Source organism: Glycine soja, chromosome 16 (assembly GCF_004193775.1).
Source record: "Glycine soja cultivar W05 chromosome 16, ASM419377v2, whole genome shotgun sequence".
NCBI lineage: Eukaryota > Viridiplantae > Streptophyta > Magnoliopsida > Fabales > Fabaceae > Glycine > Glycine soja.
This window is the reverse complement of record NC_041017.1, coordinates 32,101,921-32,125,187: the sequence shown is the minus strand read 5'-3', so window position 1 is coordinate 32,125,187 and position 23,267 is coordinate 32,101,921. Positions and strand designations below refer to the sequence as shown.

General features: G+C 30.5%; 4 protein-coding genes across 4 annotated transcripts; 2 read left to right on the top strand and 2 right to left on the bottom strand.

The window, feature by feature from the left end:
- Positions 1–261: 261 nt before the first annotated feature.
- LOC114389968 (serine/threonine-protein kinase SAPK4-like) lies at positions 262–1,527 on the top strand (the record flags this gene model as incomplete). The annotated part of the gene is made up of 4 exons (XM_028350662.1): positions 262–375; positions 603–665; positions 927–1,028; positions 1,156–1,527. Coding segments are annotated over 4 exons (366 nt in total), but the record flags the coding sequence as incomplete, so codon positions are not given.
- Positions 1,528–6,346: 4,819 nt separating this feature from the next.
- On the top strand, positions 6,347–9,911 carry LOC114389421 (laccase-15-like). The gene is made up of 6 exons (XM_028350092.1): positions 6,347–6,594; positions 6,806–6,957; positions 7,318–7,562; positions 7,632–7,760; positions 8,204–9,148; positions 9,592–9,911. The coding sequence occupies exons 1-6, from the start codon at positions 6,493–6,495 to the stop codon at positions 9,717–9,719; spliced, it is 1,701 nt and encodes a 566-aa protein (XP_028205893.1). The 5' UTR covers positions 6,347–6,492; the 3' UTR covers positions 9,720–9,911.
- Positions 9,912–10,744: 833 nt separating this feature from the next.
- On the bottom strand, positions 10,745–12,717 carry LOC114389520 (PXMP2/4 family protein 4-like). The gene is made up of 3 exons (XM_028350206.1): positions 12,038–12,717; positions 11,319–11,443; positions 10,745–11,191 (listed from the first exon to the last, which is right to left on the bottom strand). The coding sequence occupies exons 1-3, from the start codon at positions 12,213–12,215 to the stop codon at positions 11,108–11,110; spliced, it is 387 nt and encodes a 128-aa protein (XP_028206007.1). The 5' UTR covers positions 12,216–12,717; the 3' UTR covers positions 10,745–11,107.
- A 4,771-nt stretch (positions 12,718–17,488) lies between these two features.
- LOC114389518 (protein NUCLEAR FUSION DEFECTIVE 4-like) lies at positions 17,489–21,202 on the bottom strand. The gene is made up of 2 exons (XM_028350205.1): positions 20,894–21,202; positions 17,489–19,627 (listed from the first exon to the last, which is right to left on the bottom strand). Exon 2 carries the CDS (start codon positions 19,565–19,567, stop codon positions 17,801–17,803), a length of 1,767 nt encoding a protein of 588 aa, XP_028206006.1. The 5' UTR covers positions 19,568–19,627; positions 20,894–21,202; the 3' UTR covers positions 17,489–17,800.
- Positions 21,203–23,267: the final 2,065 nt, after the last annotated feature.

Sequence of the window (23,267 nt, the reverse complement as noted above, 5' to 3'; positions counted from 1 at the left end):
AGTGTTTAATTTAATTACACTTAAATGTATTTTTTGAAATAGAAGATTCAATAATTGATGTGGGTCTCACATCTCTACATTACATTCTGTCAATTTAAATATTTTTCATCTTTTTATCTCAACTCATTTTTTTCACATTTCATTCCATTAACCTTCCGGATTGGGAGAATAAGCGGTGGCCAGTTTATCTGATAGGAAATTGTTATTTACATTCCCCTTTTTATATTAATACACTCCCATGTATTTATCTTTTTCTAAAATATCCTTAAAAACACACTCCTTTTGTTCACTCCCCGCAAGTTTCTTTCCGTGAAATCCCTATTGAGAGCGCAACAACAACACACACCATCAACAAGGACGAAGACTTGCTTCAAGGTAACCCATTCACTGTTGCAAGTTGCTTGCTGTCTGCATAAGGGTGATCACCTTGAGTTGTTGTGAGTGGCAATAGAGTGAAATAGAAATAACATATTTTAGTGACTACTATGAAGCACTTAAAATGCCTTAGAGTTAACTGATTCTGACTTGATGAGTTTTCTCTGTATTATATGCTAGTTTTGTTCATTTTTTGGCTGGTGTGTTATTGTTTTGTACCTGTTCAGTTGGTAGGAGAATTGCCATTTGTGGACAAAGAGGATACCCAAAATCTACACAAAACAATAAAGGTAATTTGCTTTATTTTTTTAGTTTCATTTTTATAGTTTTTAGACCTTCAAGTGTCAATCAATAAAAAATTATCTTAAGTATAACTTAAGATAATCATTATAGAAGTCAACAAACTTTTGTGAAACCTCTAATATCTTTACACTATTTAGTACATATGCTATTTTACTTTTATTTTTGAACTAGCTTTGTTGATAGATTCATCAATCATCATGTCTTATATATCTACTCTTTTTGACTCCCTATATATATATATTATCTAGACAGTTATGGCTGTTCAATACAAGTTCCCTGACAAAGTTTGCATATCATCTGAAGACAGTAAAAATCTGATATCCCGCATTTTTGTGGCAAATCCAGCAATGGTATGTATATGAACATAGTCATTTAATTATTTTTTGGAGGGAACATTATAAAATAAAACACTTATAACTGTAGCATGATATTACTTGGTGTCTGTTATTGTAACTCTGCCTTATAATTATGTTGCAGAGAATCACCCTAAAGGAAATCAAGTCACATCCATGGTTTTTAAAGAACTTGCCTAAGGAATTGAGAGAAGGGGCTCAAGATGTTTAGTACAGTGAGGAAAATACAAAATATCCTCTTCAAAGTATAGAAGAGATCATGAACATTGTCAACAAGGCCAAAACTACACCTGCAGCTTCCAGTCCAAATCTACAAGAGAGATTGATTAGGGAATTAAAGAAAAGATAATGTTGAGGTAGATGAAATCATTTGCGGGTACCTTGCTTTTATACTTTTTCTCTGTATTTATTTCTGCATTCTTTTGGGCCGAGAAGGTCCTCTGGATTTATTTCTGCATTCTTTAATTATTTTTTAATCAATTTTGCTTTTATCTTATTATGTTAATTTTTTTACCTGGAAACGAAGGTATTATGGTTCCAAGTCTCTGTCTTGATTTCGATTTTTTTTTTCTTTCTTGGAATGAAGGCTGATTTTTCCAACTTGTTAAAAGATTTATGAAGTCGCAAGTTAAAGGTCTGTCTCCAATTTTAGTGACTAGTAATTTCTGAATTGGTGTCATGATTCACGAATTTCAAGTCATGGAAAATCATGTTGCAATCATAGTGGGTGGATCCAATGATTGCCAATTGTCTCCTACATGTTTGTTTTATATATTTTTTATCTTATTTATAATTTATCCATCACATAAAGTGAAACTTCTGACTAGCTGTTAATTGGGTTCAATTTTTTTTAAGAGATATTATGCATGGTTGATGAGGTATGTATATATATGTTGAGACCCTTCTTTTACTTTGCTGGTTTTTGGGTCCAAAATTCAAACTTTGGAAGTTATGTTATTTGTTATATATATGCTACCTACACTTTGATTTTTAACTTCTGTGACTCAAAATGCTTGTTTTTCCTTCTAGTTTCTCTCATTAGCCACTCTCCTACTCATGAATTGGATCAAAGGAAGATGTTCTGTGCATTTTCTTGTGGACCCTAATATAATGGACTTCATTTTGGGAGTGAGAGCCAGTGATAATGTCAGTGCAACTCTCGATTCAAAAGCCTTCTATAAACATACTTCGGAAAATTAAAGGTAAGCTTAAGTGTAAATGTTTGGGATTATTTTTGTGCCGTGGAGGAAAATAATCGTTGTCTTTTAGGAAAAAGATTTTGGGGAGTATGAAAAAATAAAAAATAAAAAAAGAGGAAAGAAGTGGTAGTTGTAATAGATGATAGGAAATAATGAAGACCAAGATAGAAAGAAAAATATATAAGAAAAAGAAAGTGTGCAAGAATACAAGACTTTTTTTCTTTTATGATGCCTAAGAAAGTTTAGAAAAAAATATTATTTTTTTGAAATAAATTAAACTGAAATAGGTAACTCTTATTGATGAAAAAAAAGTCAGGCAATACATACATTGAAAATAACCTTTTTAATATGTAAGGATAGGGATCATATACATTAGAAATTTCGTTTAGCCTAAAACTATATGGACATCTTAAATATCAATAACATATAAATCTTATTGTATATTTAAAATGTTAACTTTTTATTTAATTAAATTTAAAAAATAAATTTGAAATTAATTTAGTGCTTATAAAAAACATATTTTTACTTAGACTCGGTTTTTTTAACTTGGTCTTTTAGACTGAGTCTCACCTTATTATTTTAACATGGTTTTAGCTTGTTTAGAAAATACTATTTTTTTTCTTCATTATAAATATTTAAAATTTAAATTAATAAGTTTCGAGTTTCTACAAAGTTTTTTCTCTTGCTTTTTGTTGAGTTCCTGAGATTTTGTTAATTTTTGTTGTTCAATTACTTTCAATATGCTATTCTTGGATGTTAGTCCAAGTTTTCAGTTATTGCATGTTTTGGTTTTAAGGTTTAGCTTTATATGCTTTTGTTCTATAGGAATTGAATCTTCTTATAAACTATGGTATATGCCCTGACACCTCGAAGAGTGAGTTGTTTAACATCTTGTCAAAGAGAGGAAACATTGGATGCAAAGTAGCTGAGATGGCAAAGTCAATTACTAACTAAATTTTGTTTGGGTTATAATCTTTCTCTGTATATTACTCTGTTTTTATCCAAAAAAAGAACAAATAATTAAAAAAATGGTTGGCTATGAAAATTTTACTTGTGTTTTCTCAACTTTTGCCATCGCTATAATTGCACAACCAGTGGCAATCTTGGGCGGAATGTTTGCAGGTATTTTAAGACTTGATTTGAATGAGGAGCCCCTCAAGGAATGGGTTACTAGCTAGGACAGTGGAAGCTGCTGGTATTAGTAAAGAAGAAGGAGTCCCTCAATTTTTAACTTTTTTTAAAACAAAAAAATATTGTAAGATGATTTTTTGAAAAATCTTCTTAAAATATCATCTAGATTCTAAAACTATTTAAAAAATTCTACAATCATCATCTCATTTTTAACTACACAAGTGAAACCTAACGTCACACTCTAACTTAAAACCTTAAGGCTCAAGTTTATAAGTCTTTTTCTCAACCTTTCGGGAGAGTTGATCTTTAAAAAATGAGAAAGATGGTGCTTCATCAAAGATTTTGGCTTCAGATGCAATGGTTGATTTTGTATTTATTTCCATATTTGTATTATCTGAGTAGTATTTGAGTTTTGAAACCCTTTGAGTAAACAATGTGGATTTTTGGCTTGCCTTTTCACATTGCTTGTGAGTTTTGGCTTAGTTTCAGTCTCATTAATCAAATCTCATCTTGAGTTTTACTGCTTTACTTGTTGAGAGTGATCAAGGTAGCGTAACTTTTGAAATACAATCCAGAGGCACAAGTAGAGCTTTGTATTTTCTCATTGTCTTCTAAATGCTGCTTCATTTATTAGCAGTTGTTCATCTGATGTTGAAACATGAAGTTGCTTGCCTATTCAGTATTCAACCGTACATCTTCGTTGTCATATTTATTGAAATCACATAGCCTTTTGGGCAATGATATCTTTTCCCTACGTACAAGATGCAAAGTTAGGTTCATGCTCAAGGAAATGAAATTTTGTTCAGTTGAACGTATTAATAAACTGTATTGTTACTGTGCTGGATATGAGACTTTGTATAAATTTCAATCATAAATCAAATACACACTCAATCTAGTTCAAGGTTGCTTATGAGAAGATACAGTCGATTTAAGAGCTTATAAATCTAGATGATATCCAGAATAAAAGACTTAAAAATATTAAAACTATAGGGATAACAATGAAAATTAGTTACAAAATTATAAGATAATTAAAATGATTTATACTGAATAAAAAAGTTTACTTATTAAACACTTTAATTTAGTCAAAAAAGTCAATTAAATGAGTTAGAAAGTAATTTATTTAAAATGTTAAATACACTCTAAAATGACTATTAAAATAATTAAAGATAATAATAAAAAACAATAATGTCAAAGTAGGTTGATACAAGTGATAAAGTATCAAGAGTTAACTCTTATCCTCCCTATTCTATTGATTTCTTTCTTATGTTAATAAAATTCCTCTTGGAAAGCATCCCTCTCCAAGAAGATCTTCTGGCACCTGCTCAGAACTGCTATAAAATTTCATTTGGTGGACCATCGTCTTTAGGAAAATTTTGTGACACCTACAACTTAGTGGAGTTTATTTTCACCATTTTAGCTTTTATATTTTTTAAAATTCACAATTTTGGTTAAATATATGATTTTACGTATATTTATTTCTTTTATTTTTTACATCTTAATTAATTAAATTATTTTTTAATCATATCTTAAATGAATATATTGCATCTAGCATTTAATTATATCAAAATAAAAAAAATGTATGAAAAATTAAGGACTATACCAACAACTGTCACCTGATTAATAGATTCAACACGTGGTGTTTGTATTAAGCTAATTAATTAAAGCAACAATACCTTATTTTGATGAAGTTTGAAATTAAGATCGTTTACATGCTCTGGGCTGTAATTTTAATAAAAATAGAAACATGGAATATGATTATTGTCGAATTTGATCTAGAAAAGTATCAAAAATGGAATATAAATAAAGTTGAAAGTTGTTGGATATAAAATGAGATTTGATACGAAATCAAAGTTTACATAATTTAATTTGGTAAGAATTGGTTGAGTAAAGAAATCAAAGTGTCTAATTATATATTGCATTTGTAAAGTTTACAGAATTTAATTCTGGGAGCTTAGTGGTACGCCACTTTCGAGCCAAACTTAATTGTAACTTCTTTCATGATTCTGCACTTGATAACAGGGAAATAGCATCTGAAAATGTTTCTTCTTTTGTAGAGCAAGTTGTGTATGAATAGCACTAGACAAAATAACACTAATAAATAGTTAATGATCAATAAATAAATTTTTCTATATAAATGTTTTGACAGAAACTTTTCTATATTAATTAAAGAGCAATATATAGTATCTAATATATGATAGTAAGTTTTAAATATACCCGATCTTGCAATCATTTCATAATGTGTGTTGAAAATAATTTTCGAAACTCCCAAAGTAGATAATAAGTGTTGACAATTTCTTATATTTTTTAAAAAGATTGTTCGTTCCTCTTAAATAATGTTTTTTGTATTTTAAAAAATATGTTAAATATGATTTTAGTCTCAAAGATAAATTATTTTTTTGTCTCTTATTCATGAAGATCGATGTGTTGGTTTTTGTCGTTCACAAATAAAAAAAAAATTATATCATTTTATATGACACATTTTCATAAATAAGAGATCAAGAAAAGATTTCTTTTAAGAGATTAAAAACGAACGTTACTCTATTTTCACATATTAAAAACAAATTTAATCTTAGAAAAGAGAATAATGGGTACGTATATCTCTCTTTTTGATGTATAACTTTTTCAAATAAAGAATATAATTTGAACGTGCATTCGCGGCTATACCAAATACAAACACAAACAGGGGACGTAAATGTGTAGAATACGGTATTTCAGTGTATCCTTGTGTGATATGTTATTAAAGATACCCTATATTACAATCATTTTTCCAAAAATTTCATTAAAAACAACTTCACTCAATAAAGTAGTATATACTGGCATAATTCGTTGAAACGTCCCTCTTCAATTTCTTCCTCAAATCTTTTCCTCGTTATACTAACTAACATGAACTTTTTCTAATCCTGGTAAGCCATTAACACTGAACTCAAATCATATGTAATGACTAAGATTAAGAATAGAGAAGTCAAATCATATTTATTGACAAAGATTAAGCCTCCTCAACATAACTTTGTATTAAAAACTATTCCTCTCAGTTGAATGCTGATATAAAATTTCCCACAGGAATTCTCTGGATCATAAATCAGATACAACTGGAAGTAGTATTATTGTAGCAAAGTGAACATTTTTCCCTCATGAAAATGTGGCTTGGCAAGAAAATTATCTTCCTTCAAACTCTGCTTTGTTTTTCCATAGTTGGAACCAATTCCCATGGATTGAAGGAATACCATTTTGTTGTGAGTTCTGTTACATACTAAACCATTATCTGCCTTTGCGTCATGTTTCTTAAATTGATTTTTTGTTAGTTTGTCTCCCAACTCTTGTTGCATGAGATTGCATGCTTGGTAGTTCCTCTTGAAGTACATGCAGTTTTGTCTATTATATTATATATTAGGTCATGCTTCATAGTTTAGACTATGCAAATAGCTAATTTGATCAATTTTGTAGCTGAAAGAAGCTCATTATAGAAGACTCTGCAGCTCAAAACCCATATTGACAGTGAATGGACAATTTCCAGGGCCAACTGTTAGAGCCTACTATGGTGAAACGATATATGTCAATGTTCACAACAAGGGAAAATACAACATCACCTTGCACTGGTATTGATTTCTTAACCATAGGAACTTTGATGTTATTTGATAGAAAAAAAAAGAGTAAAATGTGTTCTAGATCTCCTAACTTTCGGTCAAAATTTGTATTAGTGGATATATTTTAAAATCGATAATTCTGATCCTCATTTTTTTTTTATAATCGGTGATTTCATCCCTTTTTTATAGAATTTAGAATACTAAGGTAAAGGACAAAATTCACAAATTATAAAAATATAATAACCAAAATCATCGTTTTTATAAGGACTAAGACTAATTTTGACCGAAAATTGAGAGACTTAAACACATTTTACCCATAGAACAATATGAAAGAAATTAATTTTTAGAACATTGCAACTAATCTGAGGGAAGGCATGGAGTGAAACAACCAAGGAATCCATGGTCAGATGGCCCTGAATACATCACCCAGTGCCCCATCAAACCTGGTGGGAAATTCAGGCAGATGTTGATTTTTTCTATTGAGGAAGGAACCATATGGTGGCATGCTCATAGTGACTGGGCAAGAGCCACTGTCCATGGAGCTATCTATATTTATCCAAGAAAGGGTGAATCCTACCCTTTTCCCACACCTGATGAAGAAGTGCCTATTGTATTAGGTATGGAAATCCTTTACACTATCCCTTTACCCTTTTAGGTAATTATCTTATTTACTTTTGTGTACTTAGGAGAATGGTGGAAGAGTGATGTCAGCGATGTGTATGAGGAATTTCTCAGAAATGGAGGATCCCCAAATGAATCTGATGCTATCACAATAAATGGTCAACCTGGTGATCTCTATCCTTGCTCCAAATCAGGTAAACATCAATACTTTATTTTACATTCATCAACACGAGCATATCATGTCATAATTATATGTTTTTGATCAAGGAAAGAAAAACTAGGAGTAACTATATAATTTAGTTCCAAAAGTGACAATCTGTATTGATTTAGTCCACGAAAGTTTATGTTTATGCAATTTAGTGTCTCAATGTGGCATCATATGAAATTAGTTCTGCCTTCATAAAATTGACAAAATTTGAGAACCATAATTGTCAGGAAATTTAGAGAAACAAGTTCAATGAAATGGAGTAATTTGTAGTTAACAAATTTGAGGACTAAATTATACACGCAATTTCAAAGAGCGAATCAATGCATACTTTAAAGAATGAAACTATATATTTACTCAATCTAATCATGTTTTCTTTTTTAGACATGTATTTTCATTTTACAGTCACTATATATATTTTTTGAATTTCAGAAACATTCAAGTTAAATGTGCACTATGGCAAGACTTATCATCTGCGCATGGTCAATGCTGCAATGAATCTCGTTCTCTTTTTTGCCGTTTCAAAGCACAATCTCACAGTTGTTGGTGTTGATAGTGCCTACTCTAAGCCATTAACAAGAGATTACATATGCATAGCTCCAGGACAAACAGCTGATGTATTATTGCATGCCAACCAAGAGCCTAATGACTACTACATGGCTGCAAGGGCATATTCAAGTGCACTTGGAGTTGCCTTTAATAATGGCATAACCACAGCTAGGATCCACTATCATGAGAATCATGCTCCAAACAAATCTCCTTCATTACCTTATCTCCCTCTTTACAACGACACAAAAGCAGTTTTTGACTACTATGTTAGCATTAAGGGCTTAAATGAAGCAGACCCCTATCAAGTCCCTACAAATATCACCACTCATATGCTAACCACCCTTTCAATTAACACATTTCCATGCCCTGAAAACCAAACCTGTGCAGGACCAAATGGAACACGTTTAGCTTCTAGCGTGAACAACATAAGTTTTGAAAACCCTACCATTGACATACTAGAAGCCTATTACTACCACATCAAAGGGGTGTATCACAAGGGGTTACCAAAATTTCCTCCTTTGAAATTTGACTTTAATGCAGAGTATTTGCCTCTAGAACTTCAGATACCAAAGAAAGGAACCAAGGTGGCTGTTATTAAATTTGGTTCAACAGTTGAACTTGTTTTTCAAGGGACAAATTTGGTTACTGGGATAGACCATCCTATGCATCTGCATGGCACTAGTTTCTTTGCTGTTGGATATGGGTTTGGGAATTTTGATAAACACAAGGACCGCAAGACATACAATCTCATTGATCCTCCCCTTATGAATACAATACTAGTGCCCAAGAATGGTTGGGCCAGCATAAGGTATAGGGCTTCTAACCCAGGTATGTGGCATGAGAAAATTGATCTTTTTAAATGCTATTTTTTATTTTATTGTTTTAGTAGGTAATTTATGAACTAGCATGTAAAGAATGTTATGTAATTAGAAACTATTGTGTGGGATAAATTTGTTAACTTTTATAATAATTATTTTTAAAGTTATATAAAAAATTGCTTTTGATTGATTAATGGTGTGAAAAAATTTACACTAACACACTGCATAGAAATTAAAAGTTTAATGAGTATATATTGTAGCTTAGAATTATGTTTGGTATAATTTATTAGATAGTTATTATTAAAGTTAACAAAATTTATTATACTAATCATTTATGACTTAAATGACATTGGAAAAATACTTTACTATCGAAGTAAACTCATTTGCATTTTCATGTTCCATATTCATGTATATAATTCATTAATGTTGCATGAATTCTAAACTCAATTATAGGAGTGTGGTTTGTGCATTGCCATCTAGACCGCCACCTCTCTTGGGGCATGGAGACTGTGTTTATTGTGACGAATGGGGAAGGAGATGCTGAAATACTACCTCCTCCTCCAGATATGCCCCAGTGTTGAAGAATATTTCATAGTAAAGAAAATTCCACATGGCACGGTTGTTTTAACTCAGGCTTTGAGAATTGTATTTGAAGATTTAATAGAATAAAGTTTTGCATATGTTGAGTTTTTATGATAAGGAAAATGTTGCATATATAGAGAACTTTATACTACTGCTTAAAGAAGAAATAAGAGTACCCCCTTCGGACTAAATTATAAGAAAAGAACACCTCTTTTTTTGTCTTAATATAAAAAATTTAAACTATTTTTACTTATTTAATATTAATATATCTAAAATATACTTTATTTAACTGTGATTTTAATTTCAATGGCTACTTTTTATTCTCAGTATTAAGTTCCAATGAAGAAAAAATTTGAAAAAAATATTAATTGGGAATGGATACAGTTAAATGTAGTTAATTAATTTTTTTAATTAGTATGAATGACTTTTTTTATAGTTGAGATCGAAATATGAATAGGATATTTTTTTATAGTTGAGATCAAAATACATGAATAGTACACTCTGTACTTTTCTTTTCCTTCATCTTCTAATAATAATAATAATAATAAATATTTCCTTTTTTGTGTTGAATACAATACGAGATCACTAAAACATTAAACAAAGAAAAAGAAATAATTGTTATCCATTATATCTATTAAAAGCACAAAATATAATATTATCACATAAATCATTCACTTCTTTACCAAGAGGTTGAGTCTATTAAAAGAAAAGTTAGTGTCCCACAACATGTGAATCAAGATTTAAATCTCTATTAAAAGATATTATTCACATTTATTGACCGTCCGATAATATTTTCAATAGAATTCTCTCAAAGAAAGAATATCTATAAAGAAAAGAAACAATCTGAAAAATCCAATACTTATCTGAAAAAAGAAAGAAAGAAAGAAACAATCATTCACTTCTCTCACTGATTTTTTTTTACCGAGTTATCAATGTAGAATTTCCTCACGCTTTACCGATGTAAATATATATATTTCATTGTAAATACAATTCAAAAGATCGGTTGCACTATCATACATAATAATACGTTACTCAAGTTACTCATCAGGGAGGTCTAAAACTAGTTGAGGTTACCAGAAAAAAAGCCAGAACTCGAAGTAGAATCCTCTAATTATGTAATTTAAGAGCGTAAACATAACATATTTTGTTATAAGATTACCTCTAATTATCAAGAAAAAAAAGTCATTTACTTCCAAATTAACGAGAAAACTATGGATATGAAGTACATGCTATATACATAAAGAATTAAAGAATTGATCAACAAATTGAAATGAAATTCAGAAACTTACAAGTGCCAAATTCTTGAATCTGGTCAGATATCTCTGCCAACAACAGATTTGCTAAGCAAAGGAAAAATGCTTGAATGTGCGTGTATACGAACCAAACACTAGGCATTGTTCACACTCGGTTGGTTTGCCATGTATGCTAAATATATGGTCCATACATATGCGCAGGCACTATTCAGCAGTGGCTGCAAAAATTGAAAAAAGAGATTCAAATTAGGACAACTAAACAAAATAACTGCTGAGTTGAAGTTGCTGATTAAATTAAGACAGAAAATTGTACTTAACAAAGACGTTTCATTCACAATCACAAACCTGTAATTGGACTGGAACGAATCTGAAGGTAACAAAATCACATACAGGCCAAAACATAGCACCACCTAATAATGTAGGAAGTAGATCTCGCTTCAACCTGGCGATAATTTCAGGCACACCTTCACCTGATATTGTTGGCATCAAAATGCTAATTCAGAATCAAGAATAACTTTTGTAGAACATAAGGGTAAAAATTGTATGCTTGTTCCATAAATATGGTCCTGCTTGTATAAACTTCTCCATAAATACTTATAGGAAAACAAAATAAAAAGATGAAATGAATTAAGCTTCACCCATTAGTTAAAATTAGTCTATGCATAAGTTTAAATCAATTTTTCAAACAATTAAAGGGGAGAACTTCTATAAATTAGCTTATGCCAAATATGGCCATAGCAGATTTTAACAAGCATAGTTTACGTTACAATGCCAAACAATGCATGGAAATAAATCAAATAATCGCCCATATGTTAATCAGTATAGGGTTAAATAGCCAGGCAGTGTATAGACCACACCCATGGTTGAACAGCCCAAGTTCCCTACACCTGAGTCTGTAACTAGCAAAATAATATTAGAAAAAGGTATAAAATGAAGCCCAAAAACACATCGATTAGAGTTAAAAACTATCTTAATCATCTAACAATCCATGTCAGTGAAGTATCATATAAACTCATAGAATTGAAGATTAAAGACAAGGTCAATATTCAAGAAGTTAAAATCACCTTGAAGAACACCATTATAGGAGAAGAAAACAGTATTGATGATAGGACCAAATATAGCTTGCCCCAATAAAATTTTCGTCAAGGTTGATAACACATCTGTCTTCGGTATAATTTTGGATAGAAAATTAAACCACTTATGCTGTACTGGCCCCAATATTAGCAACCCATATATTGCCATTCGGGACGTCCTTATTAAATCATATGAAGCAGGAAAACTGGGCAATGTAATAATCTAACAAATGTGTATATCAGTATGTTAGTGACAAAGACCCAATAAAAGTCAAAACAAGTAGTAATAAAAATAATGAGAGCATTTTTATCCTATTCAATAAATAGAGTATGCTCCTAGACCTTGATTTAAAACAGATGAGTAGTTTGATAAAATGAAAATTCATTAAATATGCTGAGAAGGAAATAATTTAGTCATCCTTCACCAAACTCATACAATTCTATACAAGTTATTACACCAGCAACTACCAGCTCAAATATGAGTAATCATTACACCAACAGAAAATTGAATTACGAGAGGAGGAATATAGTGTGAATGCTATCTTACTTAGTACTCATTCATCAAGCAGATTTAAAAATGACAACAAGTACAAGTCTAAGTGTAAAATGTTTAACTAAGGCTCATTAAAACGAGGTTTAGACTGAAATAATCTTTTAAGAAGATCAAGTTTATGAAAACAAATTGAAGTTAGAATATCTTACAATCTAGAAAACCCTTTTCTAAATTTAATCTATTTCAAATATGTCTAAGCATTTTTCTTCAGCAGATTATTCAAACATGTGGCTTTATTCAGATTATGTCCTTCCTTTATTCCTCTGTTTCCTTTCTTGGTTGATTTGGATAAATTTTGTACTGAGAGATTGATTTGTATACCTGATTTTAGGGATCTTGAATCTTTTAATTTCCTAGTCTATAGGTTCTGTTTTCTCTTTGAATACTCAATAATCCATATAGCCTACATTTTTTTTTATGAAATGAGAAGTGCATTTTCTCATTAATTGTACAAACTAAAAAGTCCTAGTAGAATAATGGCAAAATGCACTGGAAGAGACTAATATTTCAAACATACCATTTTGTATATTCTTTTAACAAAGGCAAAATAAGCTTCATTAATTTATAAATTAATTAGTAATGTGAAAATATTTCCAATTAAGCATAAGAAAATAACTGCAATTCATACTTTGCATGCCAGACACAATAATTTTAGATCCCCTACATCGACTACCTAGAGAAATTAAAAGGCTCATTAACAAGTTAGTGTATTTAAGTTAAGTCTATCAATCTATCAGAGTACCATACCCATACTCTTTAAAAATAAGTTCCTCAAATGAAGCTTAAGTTGTTTGCAGAAACCATATGAATGGCTTTATATTTAACACACCTGTTCATGCAAAAGCCCTTTCGGCTTGAAGCATCTAACCAGAGCTGAAATTTAACTTCTATTTAAGAGAATTGGGGCAGCAAGGATCAAATTTTAGACCAAATGGTTTCATATGAGCGATCACAAAAGGAACACGAAAACGAGTCGTTTAGATAATTTAAAAGCGGAGATATAAGTGTGCTGGAGTGGTTAAAAAAGAAGAAAATGAGAGAAAGATAGTTGATTCGATCTCTCCAACTAACAATTAATATTTGCCAAAAAAAAAGAAGAAGATAATTTAAAGGCAAGGATCAAATTGCAAATGACGCACATTTTTACTCTGTTTATACTTTGAGCACTTGACAGAAACACGTTAAGAATGAAAGGGGGAAGAGTTGATCCATTACCTGGGAAGTGAAGTCGGCAGCGGCGAAAACAAGCGACGACGTTACGCTCTTGGTGACCAGAGGGTTAGTTTCGAGCATTCGCATATACCAACCCACGAACCCGCGAGACGAAGAAGAAGAAGAAGAAGAAGAAGAAGATGATGATGAAGCTGACGTGGAAAATCGCGGTAGCGAGAGAGAAGCACGTTGGTGCGGTGGCGCCTTGTGGTGGAAATGCATTCTGGTGAGGCAGCGTCGAAAATGCGGAAGCGGGGTGGCGAGGAAACGGTTTCGTGGTGCGAAGGAACCGAGGAAGAAGCGTTTGGGAATGTGACGCGAGGCCATGGTGGCGCGTGGAACGTGACGAATGTGGAGATTCATGGCATTGGCGTTAGCAGCGACATTTCGGTTTGAAGAAAAAAGCGTTGGGTGTATGCAGAGATCCGAATATCTGGTTAGTGCTACAACCTCTCTTAACTATAATAACCAATTAACGGTACCAAAATAAATTCATTTTTCAATATTTTTAATTCATCAAAATATATTCTTATATGTGTTTTATGAATAGGAATTGAGATATTAAAAATTTACAACAAATCTTACGTTCAATCAACTGAACTCAACAATTTATATAAAATTATTATGTTTAATTATATTAACGAAGGTGTTTATAATAAATATATATTCTGATTAAATTAATCAATTAAATCTTTAATGGATTTTACTTTATTTAAATTTTATGAAACAAAAATACAAAGTCTACCCGGATCCTATAGATACTCGTAAAATATCAACAAGTGGATGTAATATTAGAATCGGAAACAAGGGAAGTATATACTCACACTTAAATATGGATGCGAATATGGATATTATATTATCAGACCATCTCGCCTCACACACATATATGTATATATAATTTGCTATAAAAAATAATATTTTCAATGATTAATACTCTAAATATCTAATCTCTAACCATATCATTATCAAAAAGTGAAAAACATTAAATATTTAATTAGAATTTTTGTTAAGTAAAACATTAACTTTAATAATCATTATGTCAATGATTAGAGTTTGGACAAATCAATGTTATGATTGTTTGTTTTTAATATTATGTACTATACTTGAATTATTTAAGAATGAATTTTTACTACAATGGTAGTAATTATTTTAATTAATTTTTTTATTAATTTATTATTATTATTAACTTTATATATAAGTAAAGTACGGGTAACGGGTGCACTGATGAGTATGTAAGTATTCAACGAATAGGAAAATTTTATTGATTTATTATTATTATTAATCTTATACATAAGTAAAAAGTACCAATCACAGATGCAGTGATCCGTATGTAAATATCCAGCAAATAAGAAGATGAAAATTAAACCTTATGTATTTTTATCTCTAATTGTCTCAAATGTTATGTTGGTAACTAGATGACTATTTGAGGTAGATTTGTCCTTGTTAGAATTGTGGAGGGTATGGGTGAGCCTTAGTCTTTAATATGTTTTATGTTTAGTATTTTCCCGCTCAGGTTTTTAAAATATTTATTTTTAAGATAATTGTATCATTCTATGTTGAGTTGCGCTTATGTTGCATTTGTTTTTTTTATCTATTAAGAATCGAATCCGGTACTAGTATTTGATGTTGTATTTGTTGATAATAAGTCGTAGTGCCATGCATAAAGATAAGGCATAGTGGTTATTTTTCTTGGTGCAAAAGTTGTTGTCATATATTCTTTTGTGTTGGCGTTGGATTAGCATGCAAAGCAAAACTGTTTCACAATGATTTCATTTATAAATTAAATTAAAGAGATTTAAATGAATTAAAATAATTTTTTTCTTAATAATATGAAAAATATCTTATAGTTGTTCTTGGGTTATTATATATACTTGGGCCTAATTGACCTACTAAACTAAGCGGGTCAAATAAAAAAAATCATTTTTATTTTGGTCATTTTTTTATAGTCAATTTTATTGTTTGTTAATTCTAGTAAAGGATCTAATTGGCTCCATTAAAATTTAGGAGACTAAAATAATACTATTATAATGCCCCGAAAACTAAAAGTATATTTAAGCAAACATTATATAAATCAATCAAAATTCTAAATAAAGTGGGATGTTCCCCATGAACTTTTCCAAATTAGATAAAATAATAAAGATGAGGCTGGATTTATAAGTCACTTTCTCCCTTTAGAAACATACACCCAAAATTATCTTAGATAAGTTAATCTCAACTTCTATCATTTTCCATTTGATTTGGGATAAGTATCAAAATTCTTGTAAATACCCCTACTTGGTATCTGCCCGTGGATCTTCTCTTGTATGATTAGGCAACCTGTCTGAAATATTGATAAGAACAAGTGTAATTTCTTTTATTATGTGATATTTTTTATAAGCATAAATAGTGTAATATTAGTTTTTAATTTGAATTTAAGATATTGAATAATATGTAGATTATAAGCAAAATTTTAGTTTGAACACGTGGATAAAAAAACATGATTAAAATTTGAATTGGAAACCTACTTAAAATAATCAATTAGCTTTTTTATGAAAATTAATCATTAATAAAATTATCAAATGTTTTTTTATCAATATGATAACCTAAAAATGTATAATGAATAATAATAAAGTACTCAACTCATAGCCATATATATTCGTACTCGATCTAAATTGATTTAAAACTCTCCATCGTACGTGTTTTTTATAATTATTACATAAGGTCCAATTATTATCCCTAAACCTAAAAGAAAGAAGCAAAGTCTGGAGCTTTTGCCAATGTGGTGTCACACTACACCACGTCAAATGATGTGAAGGTGCCGGATATATTGATATGTAATGAATCAAATTATTTTCTAAAAACATAGAACTTTTTAGTAAATAATAAAATAAAAAGTTGCGAGTTTAATGATTAAAAAAATACTAAAATATACATGATTTAATAATTATTTTTTAATAATTTTTTATTTTTAGTCATTATCTTTTTTTAATCATATAAATTAATAAACTTTATGTTTAATTTTTTATATTTGTTATTAATCCATTTAAAAAAGACTAATAAAAACGATTAATAGCAAGCAAATTTATTTATAAAAAAAACACACTTCATTAATTCATCAGACATTAAAAAAATATTAAAGACCAAATTTTTTTTTATCAGAAAACATAAAATTTAAGCAATTATTAGAGATAGAAAATATATTTTAGTAAGAAAATTTAAATTAAAATATTATTTTTTCAAAAGATTATCAATTAACATAGAAAGTACTTCTATTTTTTTTAAAAAATAAAGAATTTTTTTCTGCCTGATTGATGTTACTTTTTAATTAAACAAAACTTGAGATAAGTAGAGAAAATGGTAATTTTAATGTGAATATCATCATTCTAATTTTTGTAAATGGTCGACGTAAGATTTTTAAAAAACAACGAAAAAGTGACAGTAAAAGGTACTAAATGTTAGAAGTAAATGCTGATGGATCATTGAAAGAAAATAAAGGTAAGGATCACAAATCCTTTTTTGAAAACCACATGATAATAAACTTAAAAGCTCAACATATAAAAGACAAACTATAACATACAGCATAATGTTGAGAGAAGAAAACACATCATAGTATTGATCACTATACCTATTGATTATTTCCCCTAAACATTTTGAATTCATTTTATAAACTCAAAAGAGGAAAAAAGACAAGCGCCTGGTGCAGATAATTTGACACTTATTATTTCTCAAGCAATACTCTAATGCTGTTTTAAAGCGGAAAGAAACTATGTTACCAAGTTGTCACAGTAAAAAACAAATAACAATAAAGTGTTATCCCACTAGCCGAAATAGGTCTCTAAGGTAGAAAAGATAACATTACAAATTTACAAGGACTACTCATTATAAACTGTAAATTTGTTAGTGATTGCAAAGTAGTTGCTATAGCTATTGCTCTGGTTCTGAATTTTCTGTTGCCATTTCCATGCCAAAGTCACCTAGCCTTCATTTGCAGCTGATGGTCCAATACATTTCTAAGACACAGCCGTTTCAGTTACATCAGTTGTTTCAGTTACATCAGTTGTAGCACCATTGAATTTCTTGTATAGGTCTCTTCTATAAAGTTGTATGGTCCTAAAGACCAGAATGAGTGACAAACATGCCCCAAACAAGCAAACTGCAGTCATTGTAATGAATGCCAACTTGTAGCACTCATCACCATTGCAGTTCAGCTCCTCCCCTGGACTTGTCTTTTGCCCCAAAGCTTCCATTTGCCTTCTTGCTTCCATATCATATAAATACCCTGCAACCCTCACACTGAGCAAGTATGACCCAATTGGACTTGATATTGACCCAACATTGAACAATGTTGAATAATGTTTAAGGCCAAAAAGTTCAGATATGATGGAATAGAGTAAAGGCCAGTTAGCCCCAAAGCAGAAGCCAATAACAATTGAGGCTATATAGAGACCATTTGGGACATTGAATGCAATTAAAAGATGACCAACACAAGATAATAGAAGTAACGATGTGAGCATGAAAGGTCTAGGGACTTTAAATTTGGATAAGATAAATTCTGCGACAACCCCTTGAACGACCTTACCTAAATAGATCCAAAGGGACATAAGGGAGACAAATGTGGTTATGGTATGTGCTGGATATCCTAATGAAATTCCAATTTGACTTAAGTTATTTACCATAGTCAGATTGCTACCAAATGAACATATAGAAACTAATAAGAGAACCAGCATGTCAAGGCTAAAAATGGCTTGAAGTATTGTATGATCTTCACCCCTTTCTGGGGGCCTGAGTATGTTTTCCCAACAGGATACTTTTTCTTCGACAGTTTGTTCTGTATGGGAAGACTCCTCTTGATAAGGATTTTCTGTAGCTATATTGGGATAGTTTGCCAACAACATTTGACTATCTTCCCTATTGATGTTTTGTTGTCTACTCTTCCAAATCTTGTGTTCTTCTACAATAACAACAGCCAGTGGAAGGATGAGCAAAAGAAGCATCACAGTGGTAGTAACATTATATTCATTTGGAGAGAAAGTGAAACATTGTTGTGCTATAATTACGATCATTAGGAACCCCGCTAGGACTAATGATAAATAGAGGAACCTATAGAAAGCTTTAGTGTCATTTGGCTGTTGAATACTCCTGTGGTTTCTGATAACTGGAAGGAACACAATAGCTGTAGCAGTTGGTAGCCATGCCATGAGCAAAATGAGGGATTTGGAGTCATTTCCATAGAAGGCATAGTATAGCTGAGTAATTATTGCTGCACTTACACCCTGATACCCACTCAAAAGGCCTAAGACAATGCCTCTGATGCCAGGGAAGTTCTTGACACTGGTCACAACAGCTCCAGTTTTGGTTGAGCAATGGGAATTTGCTCCAATGAAGATGTACAAGCACATGTTCCACACTTGGGGCTTTGCAATTTTGCCGGTGACAGCAAGCCAAATTGCAAAGTACCCAAAAAAGTTGAGAACTCCACCAATTAATAAGCTAGCCCAAGGGGGTGTGACCTCGTTGATTAGGCCTGAAAGAATGCCTATGTTGGCACCCAAGTCCTTAAAGAAACTTAACTGATTAAGAGTGGATTGGTCATAACCAAGAACCAACTTGATTTCCCGGGAGTAGAGGCTAAACATGTAGGTTGCTCCTGACACTGACATGATCATAAATGATGAAAACATCATGAACCACCTCCCTGTGAGGACTTGGAGGGAAAAGCCTTTGATGCTTGCCCAACTATTTCCATCACTTCTCCCATATTTTGCAGAGAATACCATTTTTCTCACTTCGAAGCAACCCCAAAAGCCTTAACGTTGCAGCCGAAATCAGTCGTGGATCTATATTTAAAACATTGAGTTTTACAAAATACAGATAGCTAGTTAGCAGTAGTTCCAGGCTTGCAATTTGCATGCAACAGACAAGGCTAACTAACACTTGAAAACAAAATTAGCTTAATACCACACTTGAAAACAAAATTAGCTTAATACCACCTTGAACAAAATTAGCTTAAAAACATAATATGTTTTTAGTCCCTTTAAAATATACGAAATCTGAAATTGGTCATTCAAACATGTTTTCATCCCATTCATTTAGTGTTACGGACGTGCAAAAACTAATTTGGTAAAAAAATCAAATCGAATTAGTTTCGAACTGCTTTAACCAGTTCGATTTTATATCCAAATAGTCAAACTGGTTCAAAATCGAACTGGTTTTAAAAAATTGATTTTGAACTGAATTAATTTTTAACCAATTTTAAACTAGTTTTAAAAGTTGAACTAATTTTTTTAAATAAAAAAATATTTAAATAAAAACCAGATTGGTTAACCGAATCTTCTAAGGGGATTTCATCCACAAACTCAAAGTTTATGGCTGACCCATATTTGCACACCATCATTTAGCTATTGCATTTATTTTTCTAGTTGCTGGTCATATGTATAGAACTAACTTGGAGATTGATCACAATATAAAAGATCTTTTAGAAGCACATACTCCTCCCGGGGTAGATCGGGGGGTGGACATAAGGTCTTTATGACACAATCAATAATTCAAACTGAATTAATTTTATAAAATAATATACTTATTTATTTTTTCTTGAACTTCGGGATTGATCACAATATAAAAGATCTTTTAGAAGCACATACTCCTCCTGGGGTAGATTGGGGCGTGGACATAAGGGTCTTTATGACACAATCAATAATTCAAACTATGAAATAATATACTTATTTATTTTTTCTTGAACTAGTTCAAAAAAAAAAACTAATTCGATATATTTAGATTTGGATACAATTCGATTCAATCAGTTTTTTTTAACACTCCTATCTAGTTTGCTAACTCTGTTAGTAAATCTGCTTTGGTGACAGACAGGATTGAACACAGATTATGTCTGAGGCATTTGTACAACAATTTTAAAACAAAACCGTGATGGTGCATGTTAAAATACTGAACAAACATACTGGATTTACTAAAGAAAATAACATCCTCGATAAATAGCAATGTTAAAATTTTAGAGAAAATGAAATGAGACGAAAACTTTGGGAGAGACCAAAAACATACTTGATCCATTGTTATCAAAAAAGGTAATTTGGATTTCAGAAACATAGTACCTCACAATTCACATGCAGTGAGTCCTTCTAGCAGTTGAATCCAGCAATAACAAAAGGAGCAGCAAAACGAGTCGTTTAGATAATATAAAAGCAAGAACTAAATTGCAAACGAAGCACGTCTTCACTCAGAAGAACTAACTAACTTTGAACACTTGGTACAGACACACGCTAAGAATGAAGGGATATTCGCATGCATTGGTTAAAGAAGAGGCGATTGGGAACGTGACCAATGCGGAGGAGGCTCATGGCATCCATGGCATTCGCATGCATTGGCTGTGTGAGAGACAGTGTTCGCGTTAATTTTTTGCTACAAGTTATGAAACCACATGTTGAGATAGGACCAATGGTCAATAGTCTAATGCCTAGGTAAATAATATATATATTATTTGATTAATAAAATTCATTTATATTTCAAAATCCAAAATAACAATTAATATAAGTTTATAAATAATAATTCAATAACACAATTATATAAATTTGAGTTTTTCTGAAATATTTTTTTGTTTCTTTAATGCGAAATGAGTTTTAAAAACCGATTCAAATCTTTAAATTTATCTCATACACATAAGATGTAATCAAGTCATCCCAACTCAAATATATGATTAATCTAATAAGTTATTTTACGAGTTACATTACTTTTGAATTTTTTTATCAAACCATTATCTGCGACCTAAATAAGCCTAATCCATACCCGACAAAAATGTTATGCTTGATAACTTCATGGATCAACCTGATCTAACTGCAATTAGTTTCTTTTTTTTTTTCTTGAAGAAAATTAGTTTCGTTAAAGTAACAATAATTAACCAATCTATTGTGTTGATCTTATTAAAAGTTAACTACAGATATTTACTCTTCCTTTCTCTCATCCAATTTTTTGTTTTCCATTAATATCATAAAAATATAAGTAAAAAATAGTTAATATTATATTAAAAATTAAAATAACAATTAATTTAGAATAATTTTTTTTCTCTTCACAATTATAATGGGACAAAAAAAATACTTTATATTATTTTGTTTATTTATTAAAGCTAAAAGAAATAAATACGTGAAGCAACAGTTAAATGTCGTGGTCAACTGGTCATGGACCAGTGGCTCGTGATATGCGAGTTTAAATAAAAAAATAAGAGGTGTGTGTTCGCGGAATTAAAGAAATCATGATGACATAATTGCATACGCTCCTTGTCACTCATATAGTCATATATACCAATATAACAGGAAAAAAACTGTTTTGCAGAGTACATTATTGGTGCTAATTATAATAAAGTAATAATCGGATTTTTAAGCATTTTTTACCTGTAAAGTCAATTTTTATAAAATTATTTTTTTTAAAATTTTCTTAATTTAAAATAATACTTTTATTTTCATGAATTTCTCAAAATTATATTAAATCCAACTTCTTTGAAGGAAAATAAAAAGAAAAGTGGAAGTCATGCAAACCCAGAAAATAAAACAAACTTCACTTTTCTCTTTTACTTAATGCTACTATATGACAAATTATTAATTTCTAAATAATTACAAACTTTGCTGACAAATTGTAGGATCATTATCAATGGAAAATGACATTGAAGAATCATTATGGGAAAAATTCTTCCTTCCAGTATTTAATGTAAGGTTATTCTTAAAACATAAACTTAAACTCACATGTAAGTTGATATAATTTCATTCACATACCCGATAACCAATTTATTTTCTTAAGGATAGTTTGTTTTACCTTTAGAATTAATTTTATCATATATATATATATATATATATATATATATATATATATATATATATGTTTCAATGCAAAATTCATAATTAAAATTAATTTAAGCACGTATTTTTTGGTACATGGAAAAAGAGGGAACATAGAGCAGCAAACTAAATACTAAAAAACCTTATCCCCATGGCATCTACGTAAATCATAAGAAAATTGTTCTGAAGCCACAACTGTATGATATTAATATATGATATAATCCACACATTGATTCCCTTCTCTAACAAATGAGAGATGTTCATCTTCCATGAGTCATTAAGGATCTCTTTGCCAGATGCAATAATAATCACATATCACCGACATGGACCCCTCGAATTCTAATTAAGAAATATTGCACGCGTAGAATTTTTTATCTTATTGGTATTCATAATGTTACATTATAATTCACTCATACATATTTTATTCCAATAAGATAGTTTTAAACAACCTTTAAATAATAGTAAAAAATATTATTTTTACTCATAAGCAATAATTGTTTATAAAAACAACCGAAACTTAATTTTAAGAATGTTAATTAATTTATAAAGTTTTAGATCACAAACTTTTTTTCATATGAAGCTGGTGCATGTTCAAAAATATCAAAGCTAGTAATATTCGATCAACTATCATTACTGATTC